This window comes from Echeneis naucrates, chromosome 5, assembly GCF_900963305.1.
Source record: "Echeneis naucrates chromosome 5, fEcheNa1.1, whole genome shotgun sequence".
Taxonomy (NCBI): Eukaryota; Metazoa; Chordata; class Actinopteri; order Carangiformes; family Echeneidae; genus Echeneis; species Echeneis naucrates.
The window spans coordinates 8,203,458-8,226,018 of record NC_042515.1 but is presented as its reverse complement, the minus strand read 5'-3'; the positions used below and the strand labels follow the sequence as shown (position 1 = coordinate 8,226,018).

General features: G+C 39.3%; 1 protein-coding gene across 1 annotated transcript; it reads left to right on the top strand.

Annotated features, from left to right (window-relative positions):
• Nucleotides 1–1,644: 1,644 nt before the first annotated feature.
• Nucleotides 1,645–22,098, top strand: LOC115043157 (ras-related protein Rap-1A-like). Its single transcript, XM_029501368.1, has 8 exons — nt 1,645–1,710; nt 8,559–8,647; nt 9,516–9,584; nt 9,944–10,000; nt 10,718–10,858; nt 14,908–15,051; nt 15,439–15,567; nt 21,059–22,098. The coding sequence occupies exons 2-7, from the start codon at nt 8,591–8,593 to the stop codon at nt 15,526–15,528; spliced, it is 558 nt and encodes a 185-aa protein (XP_029357228.1). The 5' UTR covers nt 1,645–1,710; nt 8,559–8,590; the 3' UTR covers nt 15,529–15,567; nt 21,059–22,098.
• The last annotated feature ends 463 nt before the right edge of the window (nt 22,099–22,561 follow it).

Below are 22,561 nucleotides of genomic sequence, written 5' to 3'. Positions count from 1 at the left end.
ACTCAAGCAAGGGATTGATGCATATCCTGTGATAAATCTGTATGAAAGATTGTATTATGACACAATAAAAACAAGTTATAAAATAGGTATTGAAGCCTTATAAAGAAAATTGCCCGCATACTTCTGGTCTGGATTGTGAAATATGTAGATTAAGGAAGAGTATTGGTTGAAGTTTATCTTCAGTTTTTTAATGTTCTTCCTTTGTCATCTGTAACCCACAGTGCCACTAGAGGGGGCTCCTCCAAAACATATCTAGACTCCCACAGCTCCTTACCTGCCCAAATCTGTGCAACTGTCTCTTTCAGGACACAAAAGGGAGCACTCTTCTTCTCACATTCTTGTACATCTGTGTCACACACCTGCTATCTGTTTGAGACCACCCTGGCACAGTTCCAGCTGAAAGAAGGTGGAGTATTTGATGGGGAAGAACCATTGTGCTACTTTGACACCTGTTCACTAATGATTATCCACATTCTGTTGCTAAACACAAACCATGAAATTATAATTTGAAAGCTACCTACAGAATCAACGATGAAAGTTATATCTCAAGATATTGGTCACATTATCAAAACATGAATTAATAAGAATTTGAGAAGACTAAATTTACCACATTACTACTGGAGCTAACTGACTATTAAGACACTTCAATGATCAAACTGATATTTTTGTTTTATTTGTGAGTAAAATTTAAATATTGTCAGAAAATTTAGAAGAATGCATGTTCCAGATCCTCCTTTAATAAATTTATTGTGACATTTACATAGACTAGTTCTTCACGAGTTCTCCACCTGCCTGTGGTGCAAATCCTAATTACTCCTACTGTCACAAATGGATAAAAGAATGATTCATAAATACATAATTTCTTTCTTGAGCAAAACTCAATATCTTTCTAAAACAGCTGGGCACTAAAGTTTTAAATCAAGCTACTCTTGCAGAAGTACAAAGTGCATTTTGGGGTCATTTTGGCTGTTTTCAGTTGAGTATTAATTCAAATTTACTGTGTATTGAAAGGATGTATTATGTGGGAAATGTTTTGAAATGATTTATGTGGGGTTGGCTCAAAACAAAGAACGGTGCTCATATTCGTGTAATAAAGGAACAAGGCAGCCAGTCTAACAGCTCAATCTGTTTTCAGTGTGTTTTTAACACTTTAGAACAACGAAAATAGCTTAATCTGAGGTTTTTCCAGAATATGTATGAGCTATATGAAAGTATGCATGCATGTGATACTCCTAAAAACTAGAGTTAATGATAGCAACGATCCTGAACAATGACATCGTTAGCCTGTAGTAGTAATAATAATAATAATAATAATAATAATAAGTAATAGTGATAATATGGATAATCCAACACGTGTACAAACGTGTTTTGCCCTCACATGTATGACAGACATAATTTTAAAGAGTCAACAAAGTCCATGACGGTGTGCTTGGACATACACAACAACAGACACCTTTAAACACAATGTCCTGTGGCTGCAAGAAGTATGCAGCCGATTTGCAATGTATAACATGCAATGGATAAAATTCACGTGTGTGTATATTTCTGTTGCCTGTCGTCATTCGTGTGCAGATGATGCAGGCCGGGTGGCCCACATGTCATGCCCTTTTAAGAAAAATGAGAAATAGTGGGGAGTGACGTCTCTGCGCACACAGGCCGGAGGGGCAAACTGACACTTTCGGAGCGGCGAGAGACAGCGAGCGAGAAACGGTGAGTGCGGAATACCAAACTTTACCGGCTGCTAAACGCCGTCAAATAACTCGTTTGGCCCGGCGCAAGTGCTTTGGACACTTCGGCCACAGTAAGCAGACGCGGTAGGTCGGGCGGCTCGTTTTTTTATTCGGCGGATAAACGAGAGGAATTTGTCCGCAAGTACAAAACGGGAGTGTGCACTCCCATTTTCAGTCAAGGCCAGGCGGAAGGGCAGCCCAGCGTTAGCAGTCGGTTCGCCCGCTCCCGGGGCGAATAACACCGGAATGCCGGCTGCTTTAAAAGCCTGCCAGGCCCGGTGGGCATTTGAGAGGTGAAATGCGTTTGATTCCCGGGTGTTGCCCACAGCCCGGCTGTGTTTTTGGTCGGGAGCCGACGGGGCAGTAATGTGTCAGCTAGCTAGCTCGCCTGCTAACGAGCCGCAGCTAGCGGTTCGTGAAGTGTCGGGCCGTCAGTTAAAGCTAGCTAGTTAGCGGCATTTCGCTAACAAGCCTGATAACGGGACTTAGGAGTAGATGCTGGTATGAAACTGGATTGTTTATGGGCAGATGCTGGCCTCGGTAGCCAGGATTATGGATTACGGTCTATTTCAGGGATTTATTTGTAAGCGGGTTAATGATTTGAACCGGTTTTTGAATATATATATTTTTAGGGCACGCGGCGGTTATTTATTATCACACATCGGCCGGGTGTTGCTTGGTGGAGTCGCAGCCACAGATTGCAGGGACTTAGCATGACCTGGAGTGATAACCATATGCTACTGCTGTAAGCAAATTAGGTAGATTCACAGCGAGAGAGACAGCAACAGCTCAAAATGATTTTCTCTTGTCCGGGTCCAAGCTTTTCTTGCAGCCTGTTGCAGGTTTCATTTGCTGCAGAAGAGAGTGATGTGGAGCAGGAAAGGTACTCATCATCCCGAAACTACTTTTTTTTTTTTTTTTTTTTTTTTTTGGGTAAAAGACTCTCTCAACAGGGCATCTGCAGAGATTTAAAATGATGATGATTATATTTAGGTTCATCCAGAGAGAGTCCTAGGAGTTGTGACTAAAACTATTGACTTGAAAACACAAACACAAAAGTCTAAAGATTTTTATGTTGCTTCAAATAGGCAGTAATGTCAGTCATAAATGGACTTGAGTTGCAGAATTTTAAATGCTCTTAAACAGCTTTAACCAGAAAGTAGGAATGTTTTCACAATTGATTGATTGCACTGTTTTACTTGCTGGTGAAGTTCCTGTTCTAAAAACTATTGTGGCTAAGAAAAATACTTTGAGGGCAAATTCTGTTGACAGCTTTTCTATCGTATGTTCACATTAGGGATGGTGTGGCCAGGAAACATGCGCGAAATATGTGTTGTTAGAAAAGGACTTCTAAAGTTTTGAATAATCTCTAGAAAATCTTATAGACCCTCCCACTTTCCAGTTGTCACGTGAAATAGATGTTTCTTCAAAACTGTCTGAGGTGCCATTTTTCACTGTTGATAGATGTGATACGTCTGCTTCATCCTGTGCCCCAGAGTCTCTTCATAACCAAACGTTTTCTCAATGATATACATGCTATTAAACCAACTTCCCCCTGTTCTACACAAGTCTGTTGTTTGGACTCTTGAACAGGAACAGAGACTGGAAGAGGCTATTTTAGTAGACTACTCCTTTTCCATCCTATCAGCATGAAGCCTTCTTGTGCTGTGGAAAGAGGATGTGGTTACAGGTCAAGGCCCTGGTGACACAGATGCATTTGGCTGATGGTGTTTGTCAGTTACAGATCTTTGTCATAATGAACTCACGGCAAAGTTTTGTGTGCCTAGCTGCAGTTTTGTTCTGACTCACTGGGTCACTCCAGGTTGTAGTAGGTCTGAAGAGATGCATTAGGACAGCACAACTATATAACAGATTAGGTCTCGCACTATGTTTGATAACTGCTCTCTGTGAGAGGAATATATTGCCGCATCTGCCTTGAAGATATGTTTTTGGAATATCCATATTACTCAGAAATCTCTGTTTTATGAATGTATTTAATTAATCATGTACCATACTTTTTAAATATGGCATTGCATTACCTGCAACTGTGAAAATCGTGCTTTTTTTTTTTTTTTTTTCATGCTCGAGTGGTAGCATTTTATTTTATAGGCATTCACTTTCAAATGTCCCAGTAAGTATCCTGAGAAGACTGATGTAATTTAGGACTAATTACAACTATATTAAAGACAGTTCAATTATTTCCATCCAATTAATTAAATTCCAGTTAGCTGCTGCCCTAGAAAGTCTGTTAGGGAAGAGCAGGCCAGCTGAACATGCAGAAATGTGCAGTGTGACCGCAGGCGATCTTGTACTTTAACATAAACTGGTATTTTATAGGCCCATTATGTCCCAATAAATTTCCCAGGTAAGAACCAAGTACTTTGATAGTAATTACAGTAAAACAGAGCCTAGAACTGTTATTTTAGTCTGCTCAGTTCATTGTGTTGAGTTTACTATTGAATTCCAGGTGAATTTCTTTGGAGGAAATGAAAACTAGTGAATATTACTTAGTCATTTATTATCAAAGCTTTATTGAAATATTACATGATACAAAAAAATGTTGTGCCTGCTTAGCATTCAGAGTTGATTATTGCTAGAAATTATGTAGTTCTTTCAATGAAACCTCCTAGTTGTGAATAAACCTGAGTTTACAGACCTGGGGAAAAAAGTGCAAACAAAGTTTGTAATAATGAAATACATCGAATAATAAATACATTTAAACGTGGCTGTAAATGGAAAAGTACTTTTGAAAGAAATTGCTTTGGAAAGCCAAAATTCCTACCAGGTGATGTTTAACATAATATCGCAATGCCAGTTAGGTAGAGTTAAGTGAGTAGTTAGCTGAGTAAAGTGTCTTTACTCAAACTAATTTTCACTCACTCTGTGCCTCTGCTTGGTTATTTGGGTCTTGGTTTTCCCCTGAAATTTCTTATGCCTAGGTGGCTGTGAAAATTTCATGTGAACTGTGGTTTTGGTGGAGGTAATCAGCAACAAGTAGCTCATCAACATCAAAACACACTCGATGAGAACAATTATTATCCCACAGTGTTTATTTATTTATTTATTTTATGACCCTGATGTTGTGGATATGTCTTTTTTATGTATTAATTTAAGTTATTTATTTATTTCAACAGTAGCTGCTGTAATTGACATGTGGGTGACAAGCAAATGTAATAAATGCAACAAGTGTTAGTATCATGCTGCTTGCTTAACAAGCGGATATGTGCATTTGTTACCATCCGCACTGGTTGGAAGATAGAGAGGGCAGCTGTCAGTCATACTGCCTGGTGAGTCAGTTGCTGTGACAGCTTCTTTGCTGTCGGATTAGCCACATTAGAACAGGAAATGATGTGTCCTGAGTTGTTGCTTAGCTGTGTAGCCTCCTGTTCTCTAAATTGACTTGTAGTTGTTTCGGACTCACAATCGGTTGCTAGCTGCACAGTCTCATCCAGTTTCCAGCCTTAGATGGATACATACCTTTGGCTGTAGAGGGTGAGTGATGCTGTGATGTCATGCTGCCGCTTATTTTCTGTGGCATGTGGCTTTCCCCCGCTCCTTATTTGCTGGGGTTACTACGAGAGCAGAGAATCGGCCGTGGTGTGTTTGTTTTGTTGGGAATGACAGTGTGTAGTCGAGGGCAGTGGAAAGAGGGAGAGGTTTAGTGTAAAAGGGAGATGTCCTTAAATGGCCTTGTGTGTGTGTGTGTGTATGCATATGTATTTGTGTGCGTTGTGAATGTGTCCGCTCTTGGATGAGTGAATTTGTACTTTTCTTGTTATGAAAATTTTTATGCAAAATAGCTATCAGAACAAGAGCATCCCCTTCAGTCATTTTCACCAGTGCCACCACCAGTGCAGAGATAAAACAAAAAAATGAGTTCAAAAGAGTGGTGGTGTTATTCATTAATTAAATTTGGGGCAGAATTAGTTTGAATCTTCATCAATAATGTCATTTGGTTTGGAGAAGGTGGTGTTTAGGGCAAGCATCAAACACAATCGTTTTATCTTTAGCAAATGAATCAACACAGATGAGCTGAGAAAGTTTGTCCTTAAATTTTATTCTAGGTTGTTAAAACATAGTTGCCACCTGGCTCTTCTTAAAGGGTTTAATGATGGGTTGCAATAGGTTGTTAAACGAGTTGCTTCCATTGTACATTTTAAATGTACCTTGTTGAAAGTAAAATGCTTAGGTGGCCATTTTTTTTGCTGTGGTAAACACTTTCAGTTGCATGAGGGTGAAAAAAATTATGTATTAGTTCTCCTTTTAGTCATTTTTTACATCGGATTGTGCAGCTGTCAGGAATATTTAGCATAATGCTCACCTGAGGTATGAACAAACTGTAAAAACTCTATAAACACCGTATGTCAAATGAGCTCATACTGAATTTATTGATTTTAAAAACAACATGGGAACTTTTTCATTTTCATTTGAGATATTAAAAAGCTAAAAAATTGGAGTATGATATGCAAAACATTTTAGCATGTTGGTTCAGGAAGGTGGCATCAATAAATAATTAATACATACTAAATACCCTTTATTCATACAGCACCTTTCAAAGCCAAGGTTGAAAAATGTAGCGGAAGATGTCTAACTTATAGAAAAAAGCATAAAGAGGATGAATTTACAATGATGCAGCAAATAAAACGCATACATGGGATTTTGCAGTTTCATGAAAAATAGAATTTAAATTAAAACACTTGCTCATATTTCTATAAATTTATGGAACAGATGTATTTTATAATGACCCTCTGAGGCAGTCTCAGACTGTAATGATCTAACAACCAGTGCAGCAGAGTAGACTCCTGATGTCATTTGTCTTAGCAGGGGTCAGTCCACAGCATCTATACAAGAAACATGATGTGCAGATACCGGACAAGTGAGGCCTTGCCTAAATCGTGTGTGATAGTGTGTGTATGACATTGTACATGTGACACTGTGCATGCACTTGACTCTGCACTTGAATATTTACATGAGTGCAGCAGAGAAACATAGCACTTGTACAGCCCTGGGGCCTCATTTATAAAACTGTGCGTAGGATCATTATGAAAAGTGTACGTATGCCCAAAAGCCATGGGTCAGAGTTTGCTTAGGGGTGCGCACATTCTCCTGTCAAGTCTGCTTTTTGTAGATCACAACCTTTGCGTGGAAAGTGACGTACGCCGGTTTCAGGCCCCGTTTGTGCGTACACCACGTTTATAAATGAGGCCCCTGGTCTTTTTTTTCCAGTGACTCCCCCCTAATCATGCAAGGAGAACTACTTTGTGTGTTGAGGATTAGCGAATATGAATTATTCACAGTCGGGCCTCATATCCCCAATGGCTACAGCTTGTGATTGAAGTTGGAGGTCCTTAGTTCTTTGTCCACCTCTCCTGAGTATTTCGACAGAGTGAGCTGTAAAAAGAACAGTGTAGGAGGGGATCGCTTCATTACCACAGTGGCTGACGTTTAGCTTTTTCATGGTTTGCAAAGAGGGTTGGTTATCAAACAAGGCTATACTGTCATCTTTGGGACCAGATTTTAACATAAGCCACATTCTCATCTTAAACATGGCAGCAAGCTGCACTTTGCAACCAGTGACCCTCATGTAGTAGTCTCTTGTTTTCAGGACAGTTATCTAGAAAGCAGTGTCAAACTGATTCCTACTTTTCCTGAAGAAACTTGAGCAATTGCACAGCCACAGATCAAACTCGTATCACTTGTGGGAAAATCTGTTGTTTTAGTCATTTATCAAACAAAATCTCTGCTTTTCTATTATGATGATTGCATTTAAATCACTGTGGACTGAATAGCGATGAATATGGAGATTGAGGTTGTTAGTCAGATCAAAACAAGACATTAGAAGATATAACAGTGTACTCCCAGGAATTGTGAATTCTGTTTAAAAAAATGATTCATCGAGAAATAAAGACTATAATTTGCAGGTTAAATGTTGATGATAATCATCACTACTTGCAACTTAAATGTCTCTTTACCCAAGTTTGTGTTTGATTTGGTTTTTTAACTGTCTTCATTGTGGTCTACTCTTTATTTTCAGTGTAGGTTGAAAATTAAATCTCCAATTCAGCAATATAACAATTTATTGTATCTGTAGTTAAAATCAGACATTTGAAACGACCGTGAACGTTTACAGAATTCAATAAGGACCGGTTGATAGACAAAGAACCAGAAATCCCCCTCTTCATCTTGGGACAATCGCCAGCTACAGCTAAACTTTAGTCCTCCATTGCCGAGCTTGTAGTGACCCAGTTGGCTACCTCAATTGACTCTATGCCACAACGTGTGCCAATGAGTCAAAGCCTGCACATTTCTTAAAGGGATATTCCAGTGATTTCACTATTTCCTCCAGAGTCCGGTTTCCTCTTCCCTCAGCTGTTTTCTGTCATTCATCACTGACATTATATTGCTGTTCTACACCAAAATTGAGTCAGTAACTGAAAATCTGACAGCAGGGTGTGTTTTGGTGCATGAAGGCCAGAGGATTGTGTCATTAGGAGGAATATATGCCAGATTCATGGAGCATCTCCCTTTCAGTTCCCCCTGCACACATACACCTCACAGCTGGTTTGTGTTAGAGAGGGGTCACATACTCTTCACCTCCTCCACCCTGAAGCAGCTCCACTTATGGGTGTTCCCTCCATTGTTGCGCTCCGTCTTGTCCGCAACCTCCAGGAATGACTAAAATCCTTCCTTACTAGAGAGGAAAAATTCTGAGAGCAGGCTTGGGCTTTGTTTTGTTTTACTTCAAGCAGAACTTTTTTTTGTTTTGTTTTGTCTCACTTTTCTCAATTTGTTTGTCCCGTTCTGATTCGACTTGTTTCTCCACTACAGACTGTTGGGCTGTCCAGTGAAGCAATCCCGCCATGCGTGAATACAAGCTAGTGGTGTTAGGCTCTGGAGGTGTGGGCAAGTCCGCTCTGGTGAGTATTCAGATTCTTCTGCCCGCCCTCCTGCCTCCTTATGTGTGTTTCCTGAAGACTTTCTCAGATACCTGACAATAAAACAACTAAATATTTTGATAGCTTTCAGTAAGCGTACCGTGAAAGAAGGTACAGCAAATAAGGGTAGATGACTTTTTTTTTTTAAACAGGAAACCACAAGATAGCAGATGAAAGTGTCTTTTTCCTGATCGTCTAATTTTGTTTCCTGACATCTGTTCATGCCTACTGTTTTCTTGGCTAATTTTATGGAGTTTTTTTTTTTTTTTAAGCTATGTTTACTGCAATTGTCTTTGTCCCACCGTCTGTTGGTTTCTAGATGAAGTAATTATGTACGGATTACTTTAAAATAATTCAGATACATTTCAATATATGTAAATTTACCTGTAATCACTCCACATGAGCCTAAAGTGAAGAGTAGATAAACATTTTGAACTTGTATGTATTTTACTATCATTACAAGGTTGTCAGGAGAATAGGCATGTCCAGGAAATGTTATATGCCCAGTTTATCTAACTTGGACCAGATGTCAACGTTGGATTAATTCCTGAAACTGGCAGGCTAACATGTTCAGACCTTAAGACATTATCAGGTGAACTCAGACTACCTCAAATGTAAACCTGTCACTAAGCACAGTGCCTTATATAGCTTGGTGCAAACTTTTATTTAGCTTACAGTCAAACATATAAATAATTATTTGACGTGCTTCATTTTAATGAACGTCATTGTTGTAGATGTCCCTGCAACAATGAGATGGGACCCTTTGCCAGTTTTGCCACTTTGGATATTTTGTTCTTGTGTTTGTAAAGTCACATTGATTTGATGTTGGTTTGCCGCTTCTTTCTTGCAGACAGTTCAGTTTGTACAAGGAATCTTTGTGGAAAAATATGACCCTACAATAGAAGACTCATACAGAAAGGTGAGTGTCCCGTGAGGGGGGGAGAGGGAGAGGCAGTGAGTGCTGGCTTGGAATTAGCTGATTGTTAGCAGCTGCTCTACAAGCACATGTCATGATATTGTGCTCTAGTTTTCTCTCTTTTATGTACCTTAATTTCTCAGTTCTCTATCTCCCTTTTGATCCTCCTTCCTTTACTTTCTCCTGCTTTACAAATTTTTTCCTCGAGCACATTATTTTTTGCTGTGGGTTAGTTGTTCATCAGTCTGTTTATTTTATGTTGGAATTTAAACATGCAATATGATGTGCCCAGTGACCTGAAATTAAGTTTTACATTATCTCACTATATTGCCATGTTTCTCTTTTTTGCTCTTTTTCCACAGCAAGTGGAGGTAGATGGGCAGCAATGTATGCTTGAAATTCTCGACACAGCAGGCACAGTAAGTCTATTGCTTACCATTAAAAGCTCTTTCAATGTCCAGCTTTTCTGTCTCTCAGGGCGGCTGAGTCACTGTTTTAAACACCTCAATCGTAGGTGAAGGGAAACTGCCTTCCGGAGCAGTAACATTAAGGAGAAACAGGGGTGGTGCAGATGAATTACATTTGATGAGCTATAGACATGTAGAGTGGATTTTGCTGCTAAAAAATTAATTAAAGTACTCTCAGATCTTTCGTAGCTTAGATGTCAGATGTCAAAGAGTGAACTGTGCCACCTCAAAGTAACACAGTCTGGCGTGTGTGTGTAGGTTTGTTCACATTTCTGTCCATTTTGCTAGAAAAGTGTTGCTTATAGTAAATCTCATCCTATAGGCAGGTTGTCATTTTGCTGTCCATACAGCAATAAGTTGAGGTCAGTGGGAGCTGACAGCATGTTTCTGAATGGTGCTGGGAAAAACAGAGATCTTACATTTGCACTGTACCCCTTTTTCTGTCAGTTGACATCAACAGATTTCCTCTGATAATTATTGATCTATAAAAGGTCTGCAGATGATTAAAAATATATTTTGTGTAACAAACAGTCCAAAAATCTAATATATTATCAGTTTAACATAGAAAGTCAAGGATCTTCACACTGCAGGATTAAATGATCTTTTTTTTTATGAGTCTTTCTGTTAAAGAGCTCATGCATTTATTTATTTTTTTTCCCTGCTGTGTAGGAGCAGTTCACAGCAATGAGGGACCTGTACATGAAGAACGGCCAAGGCTTTGCCTTGGTATACTCCATCACAGCACAGTCCACCTTCAACGACCTCCAGGACCTGAGAGAACAGATTTTACGAGTAAAGGACACAGAGGATGTAAGTATACAGTATGGACAGTTAGACTTACAAGGAGGTTTCTAAATTTTAACAGAAATTTTAGCTCAATATCATGCCTGGATTGGTTGTAGACATTAGATCTAGTGGAGAATAGTACACACTGGTTACAAGCACCCCACTTTCATATTCATTGCCACCTACATTGTACAGCAACTTGATCACGTTGTTGCTATGGATACCATTCAACACTGTAATCACTGCCTCTTATGCCAGTAATATTTGTTTTACCTTGACATAATCATGTCATAGTCACAGTGTTAGTTCTGTGGTGCTTGTAAATAACGAAGAAGCACTGAGTGAAATGTGTACTTTGTGTAGCCTAGCATTAGCTAATACTGCTGCCATGGAGGTTCCAGTGGTTTGTTTACGTCATCTGTGTTCAGCATGGAAACACAACATTGATCTCCACTTAGCTGAGATTCCTGTTAAAAGATGGTTATTCATGTCTTTACCTCACTTGGAGATGTTAAACCATGTGTTAATCTTTTTGTAAAGACAGTGTGGTGCTGTGCAAAATAGAACAAAAAATGAAAATGTAGAACCAATTTTTTTCCCATGTTGGTGTTTGTCTGCAGCATATTTCTATTTTGCTGTATCTCTGGTAAATTGTGGGGCTGTTGGAGAGAGTAAACCCTCTAACCCCTTTCTGGTGGGGCAGTGCGTCAGCAGAAACTAAGATGCCCTTTTTTGGTGATCTCTGGAGGGAATGAATGTTACCATAACCCTCTCACTCACTCTTTCCTCCCCTCTCTCACTCCATATTCTCTGTCAACCATCTATGAAACCTCTCTGCAGCCTGGTGCACAAGTTTTTCACCACTCTTTTCAGTCCTGTCATTCTATCGATCCCCCTCTTGCTGCCCTCTCTCTGTCACTTCCAGTGTACTTATCTTTTTTTTTTTTTTTTTGTTTTGACTAGCCTTTTGCGTGCCTGTTGCTCTCTGTTTCCCCCTACTCTCTGTGGCCGTACTTGTGGTCTTAATGTGGTCTGGCACTGTGTTGGTGATTGGACCGTCAGGGATCATGTGCAAAGAAAGCCTCAGCTCATCAAAAACACTGGGGCTGTGGTACTTCCTTAGAGCTGCTGTGGTTAGAGAGCTGAGGTTAGCCTCAGGCTAACAGATGGACTGCAGGATCAGTGACTCCTCAACATGCAAGAAAACAGTTGATGTCCTTCTGCTTCTTAAATGTTTGCCCAATTTAAAGAGTTTGGCTTATCTGGCTATTAGGCCCACTCTGTGAGCTATCAGTCCAGTGGTGATTTAAGGCTTTACCTATAAAGGCAGTGACATCTGTTTATCTTTCTTTGCCCCTTGCAAGAATTCACGACTAAAGGAAATGCTTTGCATGTTTTACTTTTTTATCCAAAAAGACAGACTTTTTATTGAGTAAAAGCACTCAGGCTATTTCAGCTAAAGTAGACCCTCTGGTTACTGCAGCTGTTCTCATTCTCAGCTCTGCCACACACCATTTACTGCAAAACTGGCAAACTGTACAGACGCACCTAATGTTGCCAAGCTCAATTAAAAAAACCTTTTAATGACTGTACATTGTACACAGTACAGCCAAATTCTGTCTACAAAAATAAGTCATTAGGATTCAAGAATAAAGTAGTCACCAGTGTATTAAAGGCTCACTTCCCTTCACTTCCTTCCATAGTTCTTTATGTAAGAGAGGTCTTATGACTTTTTCGGGCCATCTCCTTCTCAGCTTGTCTGGCCAGAATGGTACTAATAACTGACTGGGTGCTTGTGACTAACAGGGCAATTAGAGCAACGGGCTCCATTCATTTGAACTATTCTATACTATCATGTTCTGTGTTCCCCACAAGCCAATCTCTAGCATGCCAGAGTAGGCGGGATAGGACCTGTCTGTAGCATGTTAACAGGGTCTGAACAGAGTCTCTGTGGTCTATGTGGATTCTTCAAGTAGGCTAATGCTGCCACATGTGCTGCTGACACGGAGCATTTTTTTCTTCCCTGCATCCCTTCATCCTGCCTTCCCGCTCTCTGTTTCATCCCAGTTTGTCTTAGGATGGCATACCGCTGCTTCTCCTGGGACCCCTGGGAGAAATGTCTCTAACAGTCCAGTGCAAAGGCTTGTTTGGACATCAAACATCAAGACACAACCTCCATGGGGTTAATGTAAACATGGTAGTTTCCTGTCATCTGCCCCACAGCACAGAGAGAGGCAGAGAGAGAGAAGGGGTAAAAGGGACCTGGAAATATCCCTTACCTTAAAGTATAAGAAGGAATGTGGGCATATTGCTGTCAAATAATGCAGCTTATTAGTAGACATGTGGGTAGGAAAAGGTCTGCAATATGAGCAAGTTAGTGCATCTCAGGATACTACCATATAGCTTTCAGATATCAAGGTTTTCCAGAGCCATAAGGGCAAGGGCAGTTTCTTGCTCAGAAAAGTGTTGTGAAGACATAGGTTTATTCATTTCAGGCTCACCATAAGTAGATTTCCCCAGTTGATATGCTATTGGTGCCTGTTGTGCTGCATGGAAACTTTTCCACTCGTTGATTATGCCTGTTAATGGCCGAGCTTCACCACATTCACAAATATCCTGTGGACCATTGGAAAGCTCAGAGAAAGGGCTGAGTTTGTACTCAAACTCGAGGCTTTGTGTGTAGTTGTAAGGTCTTAGACTGGAGCTGGATTGTAAAGCCTTGTTTCATTGATATATTGGGGTATGAACGAATGTGTGCGCGTGCACACACAAACAGTCTGAAACTATCATGTAATTCCAGGGAGCAGCCAGAGCATGGAATCAAACTGAAATGTTCGAAAACATTCAGGAAGGAAAACGATGTTATCCTGGCTGGGCGGGGCTGCCATGGCTTCCTCCGGGCCAGCGCGCTCCCTAGATAGCCGGTCAGGAAACAGCAGGCAGGATGAGACGCATCCCGACACCCCGACTACCCTAGCTCTGCCCAGTGTGTCACTTGGGGTTGAAGTTTTGCCCAGAATATTCTCTCTTCCTCAGAGAGTTTTTGTTTTTTTTAAAACATCTGGCCGAGTGCACAAAAGAAGAAGTGTTGGCTATTTGGGAGATTCCAGCACCAGCTGGACGACACTTCAGCAGTTATGTTCTCGGTTTCAGTTAGAGAGTGTTTTTCTACAGAACCAAAATAAAATGCCTTCCTTGCTACTTCATATTGATTCTTTAATCTCCCTTACCACTGTTGTGTAACATAAATGATTTTCTTTGCCTGGCCTGAGGGGTCCATAAATTTGCTTGGTTGTCTTTGTGAGCCTCCCACATTCAGGCTTCAAATTGAAATTAATAGACAACTTAGTTAGTAATAATCATAATGTTTGCTCTTTTTGTGCTCTTGAGATTGAACATATACACGTCTTTTCCTAGATGAATGCTTCACGGGTAGACTAGCTTGTATGAAGGCATTTATTGAACATACCGGTGTGACTAAAATTAGGCTCCTTTATATAGTCACTGTGATGGTATCGATGTCATCTTTACAGGAGTACAGCAGGCATTACAAAGCCACTTTATTCAAGTCTGTTTCCATCAGTTTGTAGTGTTTTCATTTGTAGCTATATATAAAAGAGTGATTTAGGAATTCACTCTGAAGTGTGGGTTCTATCTAGGCATGATTGCTAAAAAACATAAATACTACTTTGTTCTTATTGCTTGAATTCCATCTTGTGTTTCATGCTCACTTCTTGCCTCTGTTCATTTTAATTATCGTTTCATTTCTTCTCATTTTCCTCCTTATCAAATATTCCTCTGTCCCCCTTTTTCCTCTCTTTTTTGTGGATTCAATGCTGAAAATAAATGTCAGACACACATGCATTCGCTCAACATTTGTTGAGTTTCTTCTTCACATGATAATTTTGTATTTACACTTACATACATTTTGCCTTGGTGTTCTATACATATTTAACCTGTTGTGTTTCTATTTTATTTTTGTTAGCCAAAATCAGGAATCTGCCTCAGGGAGATTAATTAATACTTACTTTTTTTCTTACTTACTTTTTTTCTTTTTTTCTTTTTTCCCCCAGGTGCCGATGATCCTTGTGGGTAACAAGTGTGACTTGGAGGATGAGCGTGTGGTTGGCAAGGAGCAGGGCCAGAACCTGGCCAGACAGTGGAACCACTGTGCCTTTTTAGAGTCCTCTGCGAAGTCAAAGATCAATGTCCTTGATGTGAGTAGGCACAGATACAAACCCACAGTGACTGTTCTGTAAACAACCAGTCCTCATGCACTTGCCTCCATAAAGTTGTACAATTTTGTCAGGTAATTGATAAATTTGTGATAACTTAAATTACAAAAGCACTGTCATCAGAAATGTTTTAGCAAAAGTATGGCTTATCTAAGATCAAGTTGGTAATTAAATCAACTGGATTGAAAGGCACTACCCTTCAATACAATGTGATTTTAAAAAAACACTGTGTGGAAATCCACTTGATGAGGCTTCAAGTGATTGTTTAGTGGTGCAGCTGTGTGCTACAGTTGCATGTAAGACGAGAGATGAGCTGAGTGTATACTTATTAATTATTGTCTTCTCCTTTTGGCTGTTGTGTGTCATTAGATCTTCTACGACCTGGTCAGACAGATAAATAGAAAAACGCCAGTGGAAAAGAAGAAGGCAAAAAAGAAATCCAACTGTGTTCTGCTTTAAAGACCCCCCCCTTCAGCCCCTGCAGCAGCTCTGAGCCAGGTGTGTTGTGTGTCTTTGTGTGCGTGAGCATGACCTAAAATACATAATGCAGTAATAAATACTCAAGCAGCTGCCATATTCATGAGACCATGATGCATAGACAGGCTGTCAGCTTAATTACTGTGATGTAACAACCTTGTTGTGTCGTCTTACATGGTGCTGCCTTGTTGCATCTAAAGACCAATATATATTGGTTATCTACAGTTACCTGCTCATGTGAGGTGGTGATGATATTTTGTCTTCTTGAACTCAAGAAGATGATCACTTTTGGAAATTTGGACATGCAATTCAGAGTGATAGCCCCCTCTCCAGGCAGTCAGGGGTGCGACAGATGCTGTAGGTGTTGGAAACGGTTATGTCAACAAATAAAGTCTCTTTAAAAAGAAGAAAAATTATCTCAGCTTTACACAGTCAGTTTAATCCAAATAAACTCACCTCTTAGTTACATGTGACATGGATTTATATCTCTGGAGCTAGTTTGTTTGAAATATTTTGCATTTGAATTCCTCAGTGCAGCTGACTGATGGTGTCTGTAGTTCATTTCTGAGGAAGAACTTTTTTCTTTATGACACCAGATTAGTCAGGACATCTTGTTCATAGTTGTGTTGGATTTGTGTTGTTACTTTCTTTCAACATCTGAAGTTTCCTTGCTCTCACAAGTACTATTTCCGTCATCCTAATGACACAGACAAGTTTTTTTGTTTTATCTTTCTTACTTTTGAATGAATTAATCATGGTGGTTATAATGAATTGATGACCTTAGCAGACTGCAGCAGTTGGTTTTGTCTGAAGAAATCCTGCTTTGTCATCATGCTGTTTCTGATAAAAATCAGAATCACTTCTCCTTTTTTAATTTTTCTCATATTTCTTTCTTAAAAATTTTGGCCTGGTTCCTGTCAATCCCCCTAAACAGACATTCACTTGAATAAGTGATATTCACTGTATTATTTTTGTAACAGGGATTTTGACCTTTTTTACTGTAATTTTAAGCCAGTTGGTTTCATTTTCACAATAGCCTATGTATTATTTTAGCAGGAAGTGCCACAGTACATCTATTTTTATATTAGAAATGTACTATTTTTAGTAATACTGTAAATCTGACAAAACTACCACAAAGAAGTCAAGCATAATGAGTTGAAGCTCTGCCAGTCATGACAGAAGTAATAAAACACACCTACTTTGGTGTGAGTAGTGTGGAATACAATACAGACATAAAAATTAGTTGAGGTTAAGCCAGTTGACAAAATCTTAGGAGATCTTATGACATGCATCCACGCTAACATGGCGCGATTACTTAGCTAGGCTTCAGTGTTTCCAAACATTTAAGGTTATGATCTCGAAAGGATTCCGTATACTTCAAGCTAACGTGGTTTCTTGTTGGTGGCAATTATGTTTATAGCTCCTTTCCATGGCCGCACTCAAAGTCAAGGGGAAGTCTTCTGTCAACCTGACTGAATCCCAATGCTTTCTCAAAGCCCATTATACAACTGTAGTTTAAGTAGGAGGAATTATTTCATTGTAGATGCTTGCACACAATTGTGGAAATCCTCTCCTTGATATGGCAATCATTATGCTGCACATGATTGTACATACAATAAGTGAGTAAGTCTTTGTGTAGAGGGATTGTTGGGTGGTATGTCTTAACAAAATTAGTAACTATGTGTGACTTGACCTGTTTGACGATAGAGAAGCTTTTCTAGAGATTTATTACGGTCTTAATTTTTGGCTGTGTTCTGTTTCACCACTACTGTATTTGCTGAGTAAGATAATGTGCAGCAGGATGGGAGCATTAATAGTGAGACATTGACCTTCAACTTAATGACTTGAGCACAAGCTGTCATTTGTTTGGCTGGAAAATGGACTCAAGCATCCCTGAGATTCTTTCATGTAGCTGTGCCCTGTTTTTCTCAGTGTAAAACAATAAATTCTGTGCATGGATCAGCACATATACTTCAATTATTAATAGTCTTAATCATGTAAGATTCTCATGTGAACCTCTTCTGCTGACTTTTTTGTTTCTGGAGACCTCTAAAAAGAAACCAATGCCTCACTTTCCATCCATAACACTCAGCATTCTTGCTCCATGAAGCAGTTTTAAATTATATTCTATAATAGACTGTGTGCTATCATTTATGAATGAATATAGTGTAATAAAAAAAAAAAAAAAAACCTGTAAAATTTAAACCGTCTTACATTTTAATCTGGAAGAGCATAAAAAGTTTGATAACATTAGAAGTTAGTGCTTAGGATTGTTAATGTATGCAGACATGATTATACATTGCAAGATAAAAATGTGTTGGGCACACTAATAGGGCTGTTAACAGACTTTGCTTCACAATGTTGTCAGGACAAGGCGGCAGTGCTGTCAAACCAGCAAAGCACTGCCAGCTACAGAGATTTTATGTCTACCTTGTTCACTTACTTTTAACTTGCAGTGTGGCGGAAATGAAACTTTGATATTGCCGATAACACTGGATTAGTGAAACAGACAGAACCATTGTGCCCAGCCCAGACATCAGGGTCCCTAAGCCACCCACCGTGTTCCTCGTCTGGACCAATATGTGTTGGGCAGTTAGAGGTCCAGAGTGTGTGACAGTGGGGCCTCTGTCAACAGGCCCTGGGGCGGTGTCTGTCCCTACTGCCCCCGTTCACACGCTGGCCAGCCCAATGAACCTAAACTAATGGGATTACAGCCCCACTGTTCCACTGCTCACAACGCAGGACTTCACAATACACTGGGAGGAGGGGGGGCAGCAACAGTGCCAGTCTCGGATGGGGCAGAGAGAAGGTTACTGGGCTGTTTCACTCTGTGGCCATCTCCCAGTCTGCTGGCCTCATGAGATGAACGTCATGCTTTTTACAGTATTGGGCCAATACTGCAGGCATGGTACTCTGGTTTCTAAGGTGCTGAACGTTAATATTCACGGTTGTATCATTGTAACCTGATACAGTATCGGCCCTCTTTAAAAATCTGACATGTTTAAGGGGTCAGAAAAGAGATGCTTTAAAAGATTAAAGCAGCCTAAAGGTTTCCTATGGGTTTAAGAAAACTCTGTTGCAGTTAAAGCAGCTTCTTTTCCTCTGAGTTTAATTCAGCGTAGCTTTGAGCCGGATGTAGCCACATGCTGTTTTATCACTGCCGTACAGGACTACCATTAGTTTTTACAGACTTGCTCATTGAGTTGGCATGTCTTTGAACTTTGCAACCTAGAACTCAAGGTGGGTGTTATTCCAGCTATGAATTTTGCATGTAACTTTCTAACAGACTTGACAGTGGACCCTTGTCACAACCGCCAGGTTTAACAGTAATTAACACTATATTAGCATGGCCCAATATGCGGAATACTTAAAATTAAAGCAGCTGTCACTGATCACCTGTGTTTATATAATGAAGTCCAAATGGCTTCAAAAGGTCTACTAGTTTGCTCTTGCAAAGCTCTATCCCTGCACCCTGACACCAGTTAAATACATTCCCTGCCCAGTTGGATGCTCCATAAATGATTTGAAAACCCAGCACTTGAGGAGCCAGCCCCACATGGATTTAAAGGATTATGCATATGCTCACTTCCATTTCTATTTATCCTCTGCGCCAACCTCAGATGTTGTCAGTGGTAAAACTTGAGTCTGTGAAGGATTTGCTAAGACAATATAGTTCTTCTCACCAGTGGCTCTCAACATCAAACCACACGAACCTTGTTTTAATCATGGAGCTAAAAACAGCACTGTTATGTCAAGCTGAGCAAAGAGGATACCAACAGCAGCTGCACTAATGCCATGTTTGTGTCATTTGGGAGGGAATGGTGGGAAAGATTCCCATGTTTGTAACTTGTAAACACTCACATAATTGAACAAGAGTAGTTTTAAACACTAAAACAAAATAAAAATACAAAGGCAACCTTGGGTGACCTGAAATCACTATACAAATAAAAAACAATTGTTGTTATTCCTATTGTTATTATAAGTGTTAATCTTATTTCTAGAAAGATGATGATAATGATGCATAAATTATGGGCGTGAACATCTCAGTGTTGAATTACCTACACCAACTGACTTTGGTGGTGCTTACCTAGTTTTTGGTGGCCACCAAAGGAAGACCAAATTAAGACTGAGGTGGGGAAACAGGTAAATGCGGTAACTGATATGACACGACTGTGGCACTGAATGTGAGAGTAGAATGGGCTGCAGTAAATGCTTTAAATTTTAGGGCAATAACAAACTACACCGTTGCGCCTATGCACTTTTTATACACCCCTGAGCTGGACAGACTGCCTCATACATCTCTTTGGAAAGTACATGTGATGACGGCAGCTGATCAGAAGATGTGAGCAAAATAAGTCAATGATCACTCAGAGCTCCCTTAAAACTTCCTTTAGTTATTCAAGTGTCTCTGGGGAAAAGGGATGGACAGAACGTCTTTGTCTCTCTGGGCTCTCTCATTCAGTGCTGGCCTCATTTCCTGCTCTAAGACCTAGATTGTAAGAGACAGTAGGTGATGTAAACGGGAAACCAGCTTTAAAAATAGATATTTTTACAAGTTAAAGAAAACATTTATGTTTGTCAAGACAGTGGCTTGTGTATAACTCAAAGACAAACCAAATATTTGCTCTTGATGGTTTTATGTTTGGTATTTTTATGTTGCTTAAAGATCACTGTAGGGTTTCCTGCATACACAGAAAAGTGTCGGGGTGTTCACGTAAACAGAATGTGCGGTCCTTGGCTTACAAGTCAATATATTCTGAATGAAAAATTTTGATCCAGATTCCAATAGCAGATTTGGATAACTTCACTGACTGTAGCGATGTTTAGTGCTGCATCACCTGTTCATACACAGCCTGCAAGGGTCATCCTGCAAGACTGTCCAAATATTTATTTAATTTTATTTTATTGTGCCCGACACTTACACTCTTCAATGTAAAAGCTTTTCTCAAACTGAGTTTTGATACTTTGAGTTTTGAAGTATTCATATATTGCTGTTACTGTGAAGAGTATGAAAATATTCTTAAAACAATGTTGAATTTTAGACCAGGATTTCTCCAGGATTAGAATTTTCCTTAAATTCCCTTGCCTGTATTTATCAACATCCAGGAACTACACAGTTTAACATAATGGTAAGAAAAAGTTATTTTCTGTGTGTGCCAATCAGACAAAAGTAATAGCCTCCTAACAGTGACGTTAAGATTAATTCTCTCTTCTCTCTCTCATGGAAATAAGTTAAAGAGATGTATCAGAGAAAGTATACATGTGAGAGAATTATTGCCATTGCTATTTTTTTTTTTTATCTTTATTTTGTTTACCTTTTACTTAAACCAGTTTTTAAGCCGTTTACTGCCCCTAATTTACAGGATAGTGCGTAGAGTTATAATGTTAATGAGCAGCCAGCAGAGGTCAGCAATAGCTAACGTCTGATGTTGAAGATTAAAATGTGGACTGAGTCTGACTGCTGATGGTCCACAAAATGAGAGCTGATCTAATCCAACGTTTTGCTTTGCAGAAATGCTGTAATGAAGAACTGTTGCCCTGATTGGAACGTGCCAGCATTCCAATAGCCCCGACCCCCCCTGCCCTCCATCAGCCATAAAAGGTGAATCAGCTGACTGAACTGCTCCTATCAAAGATGAGGATGATCTACAAGAGAGAGATGGAGAGGATAAAGAGCGAGAAAGACAGTAAGAGAGTGAGAGAGAAGACTCTGGTCTCTCGCCTCCAAGGACCTTCCTCTGTGTCTCAGTTTCAGTGTGAACCCTGAAAGGACAGTCTCCTCCATTTCTGCACCAACAAATAAAAACTCCACAAACTGAGTAAACTGAGTAAAGTATAAAAGTGTCCATGAACCGCCTACATGGCCAGAGAGCAGCCCCTTATTTTCTTTTTTTTTCTTTTTTTTTTTTTTTCTTTTTGTTTTTTTGACGGTTTAACAAAAGGAAAAATAACCTTTTTAAAGAAGGAAAACAAAGTTAGATTCAGTATTTTTCATCTTTTTCAATGTCAATATTGTATTTGAAAGACATGGATGCTGACTTCTTTAGTTGTATGATTATAAATATTCTTCAAAAATGAGCATGAAAAAATGCATCAGTTATTAAGTGTAGATGTTTTCAAGTGAAATCAAGTGGACAAGTGAGACATTTTTTATAGCCATACACCTATTCTCCATGTCTGTCAATTCAGTGATGATAGATCAAGGTCTATAATATGTATTATTTTTATTCAATTTTTTTTCTTTGTTCGCCCTGTTGTTCATGGACTTCTCTTCTGCAAATATCTCTCTTTGATGTGACTTAATTTTATACTCAGTCACTGGGATTTCATAGCTCCCATAATATATTCTAATGCCATTTTTTGCATAATAATGCTTCAGAAAAAAATGGGCCTTTTGTAGAAGAAATATGGGGAAAAATAAGGATTGATTTCTATGTCTCTTGAAGCTGAAATATATTATACTAAACCAACTCTAATAATGCTTCTTGTGTTTTTCTGTCAATGATGTTCCAGCTTTTATGGATTATTAAAGTACATTTTAGTACATTTTCATTATATTGGTCAATGTATTTTTGTGAATTAAACTTTTATCCAAAAAGGATTTGACTCATTTGAGAAGAGTGAAATTAGAAAATCTTTTAAATGTTCTTGAAAGTTAAAATTTTAGTTAAATGGTCAACCTTTCCTAGGTTCAGTGAATCAAATCTTTCTTTTGAAGACCACTAGGAGTCAGTATATGAACAGAAATAATTCACACGTGAGGGGAAAATAACCAAGCAATAGATGGCATAATGTGAATTCAGGGTAATCGTTCACACAGCTTGGATTAATGCTAGTTTCTTACCTGAAGTGCAGGATTTTCTGTAATCTTTCTGTACTTATTTCTGGTGAATAGTGCACTGAAAGAGCAGGAATTTAGGAAAACCTAAACAGATTGATTCATGCATTGAATTAAGCTATTACAAGTTTTTGGGGAGAAATAAAAGTGCATGAGTTTTTCTTTTTTTTTTTTCCA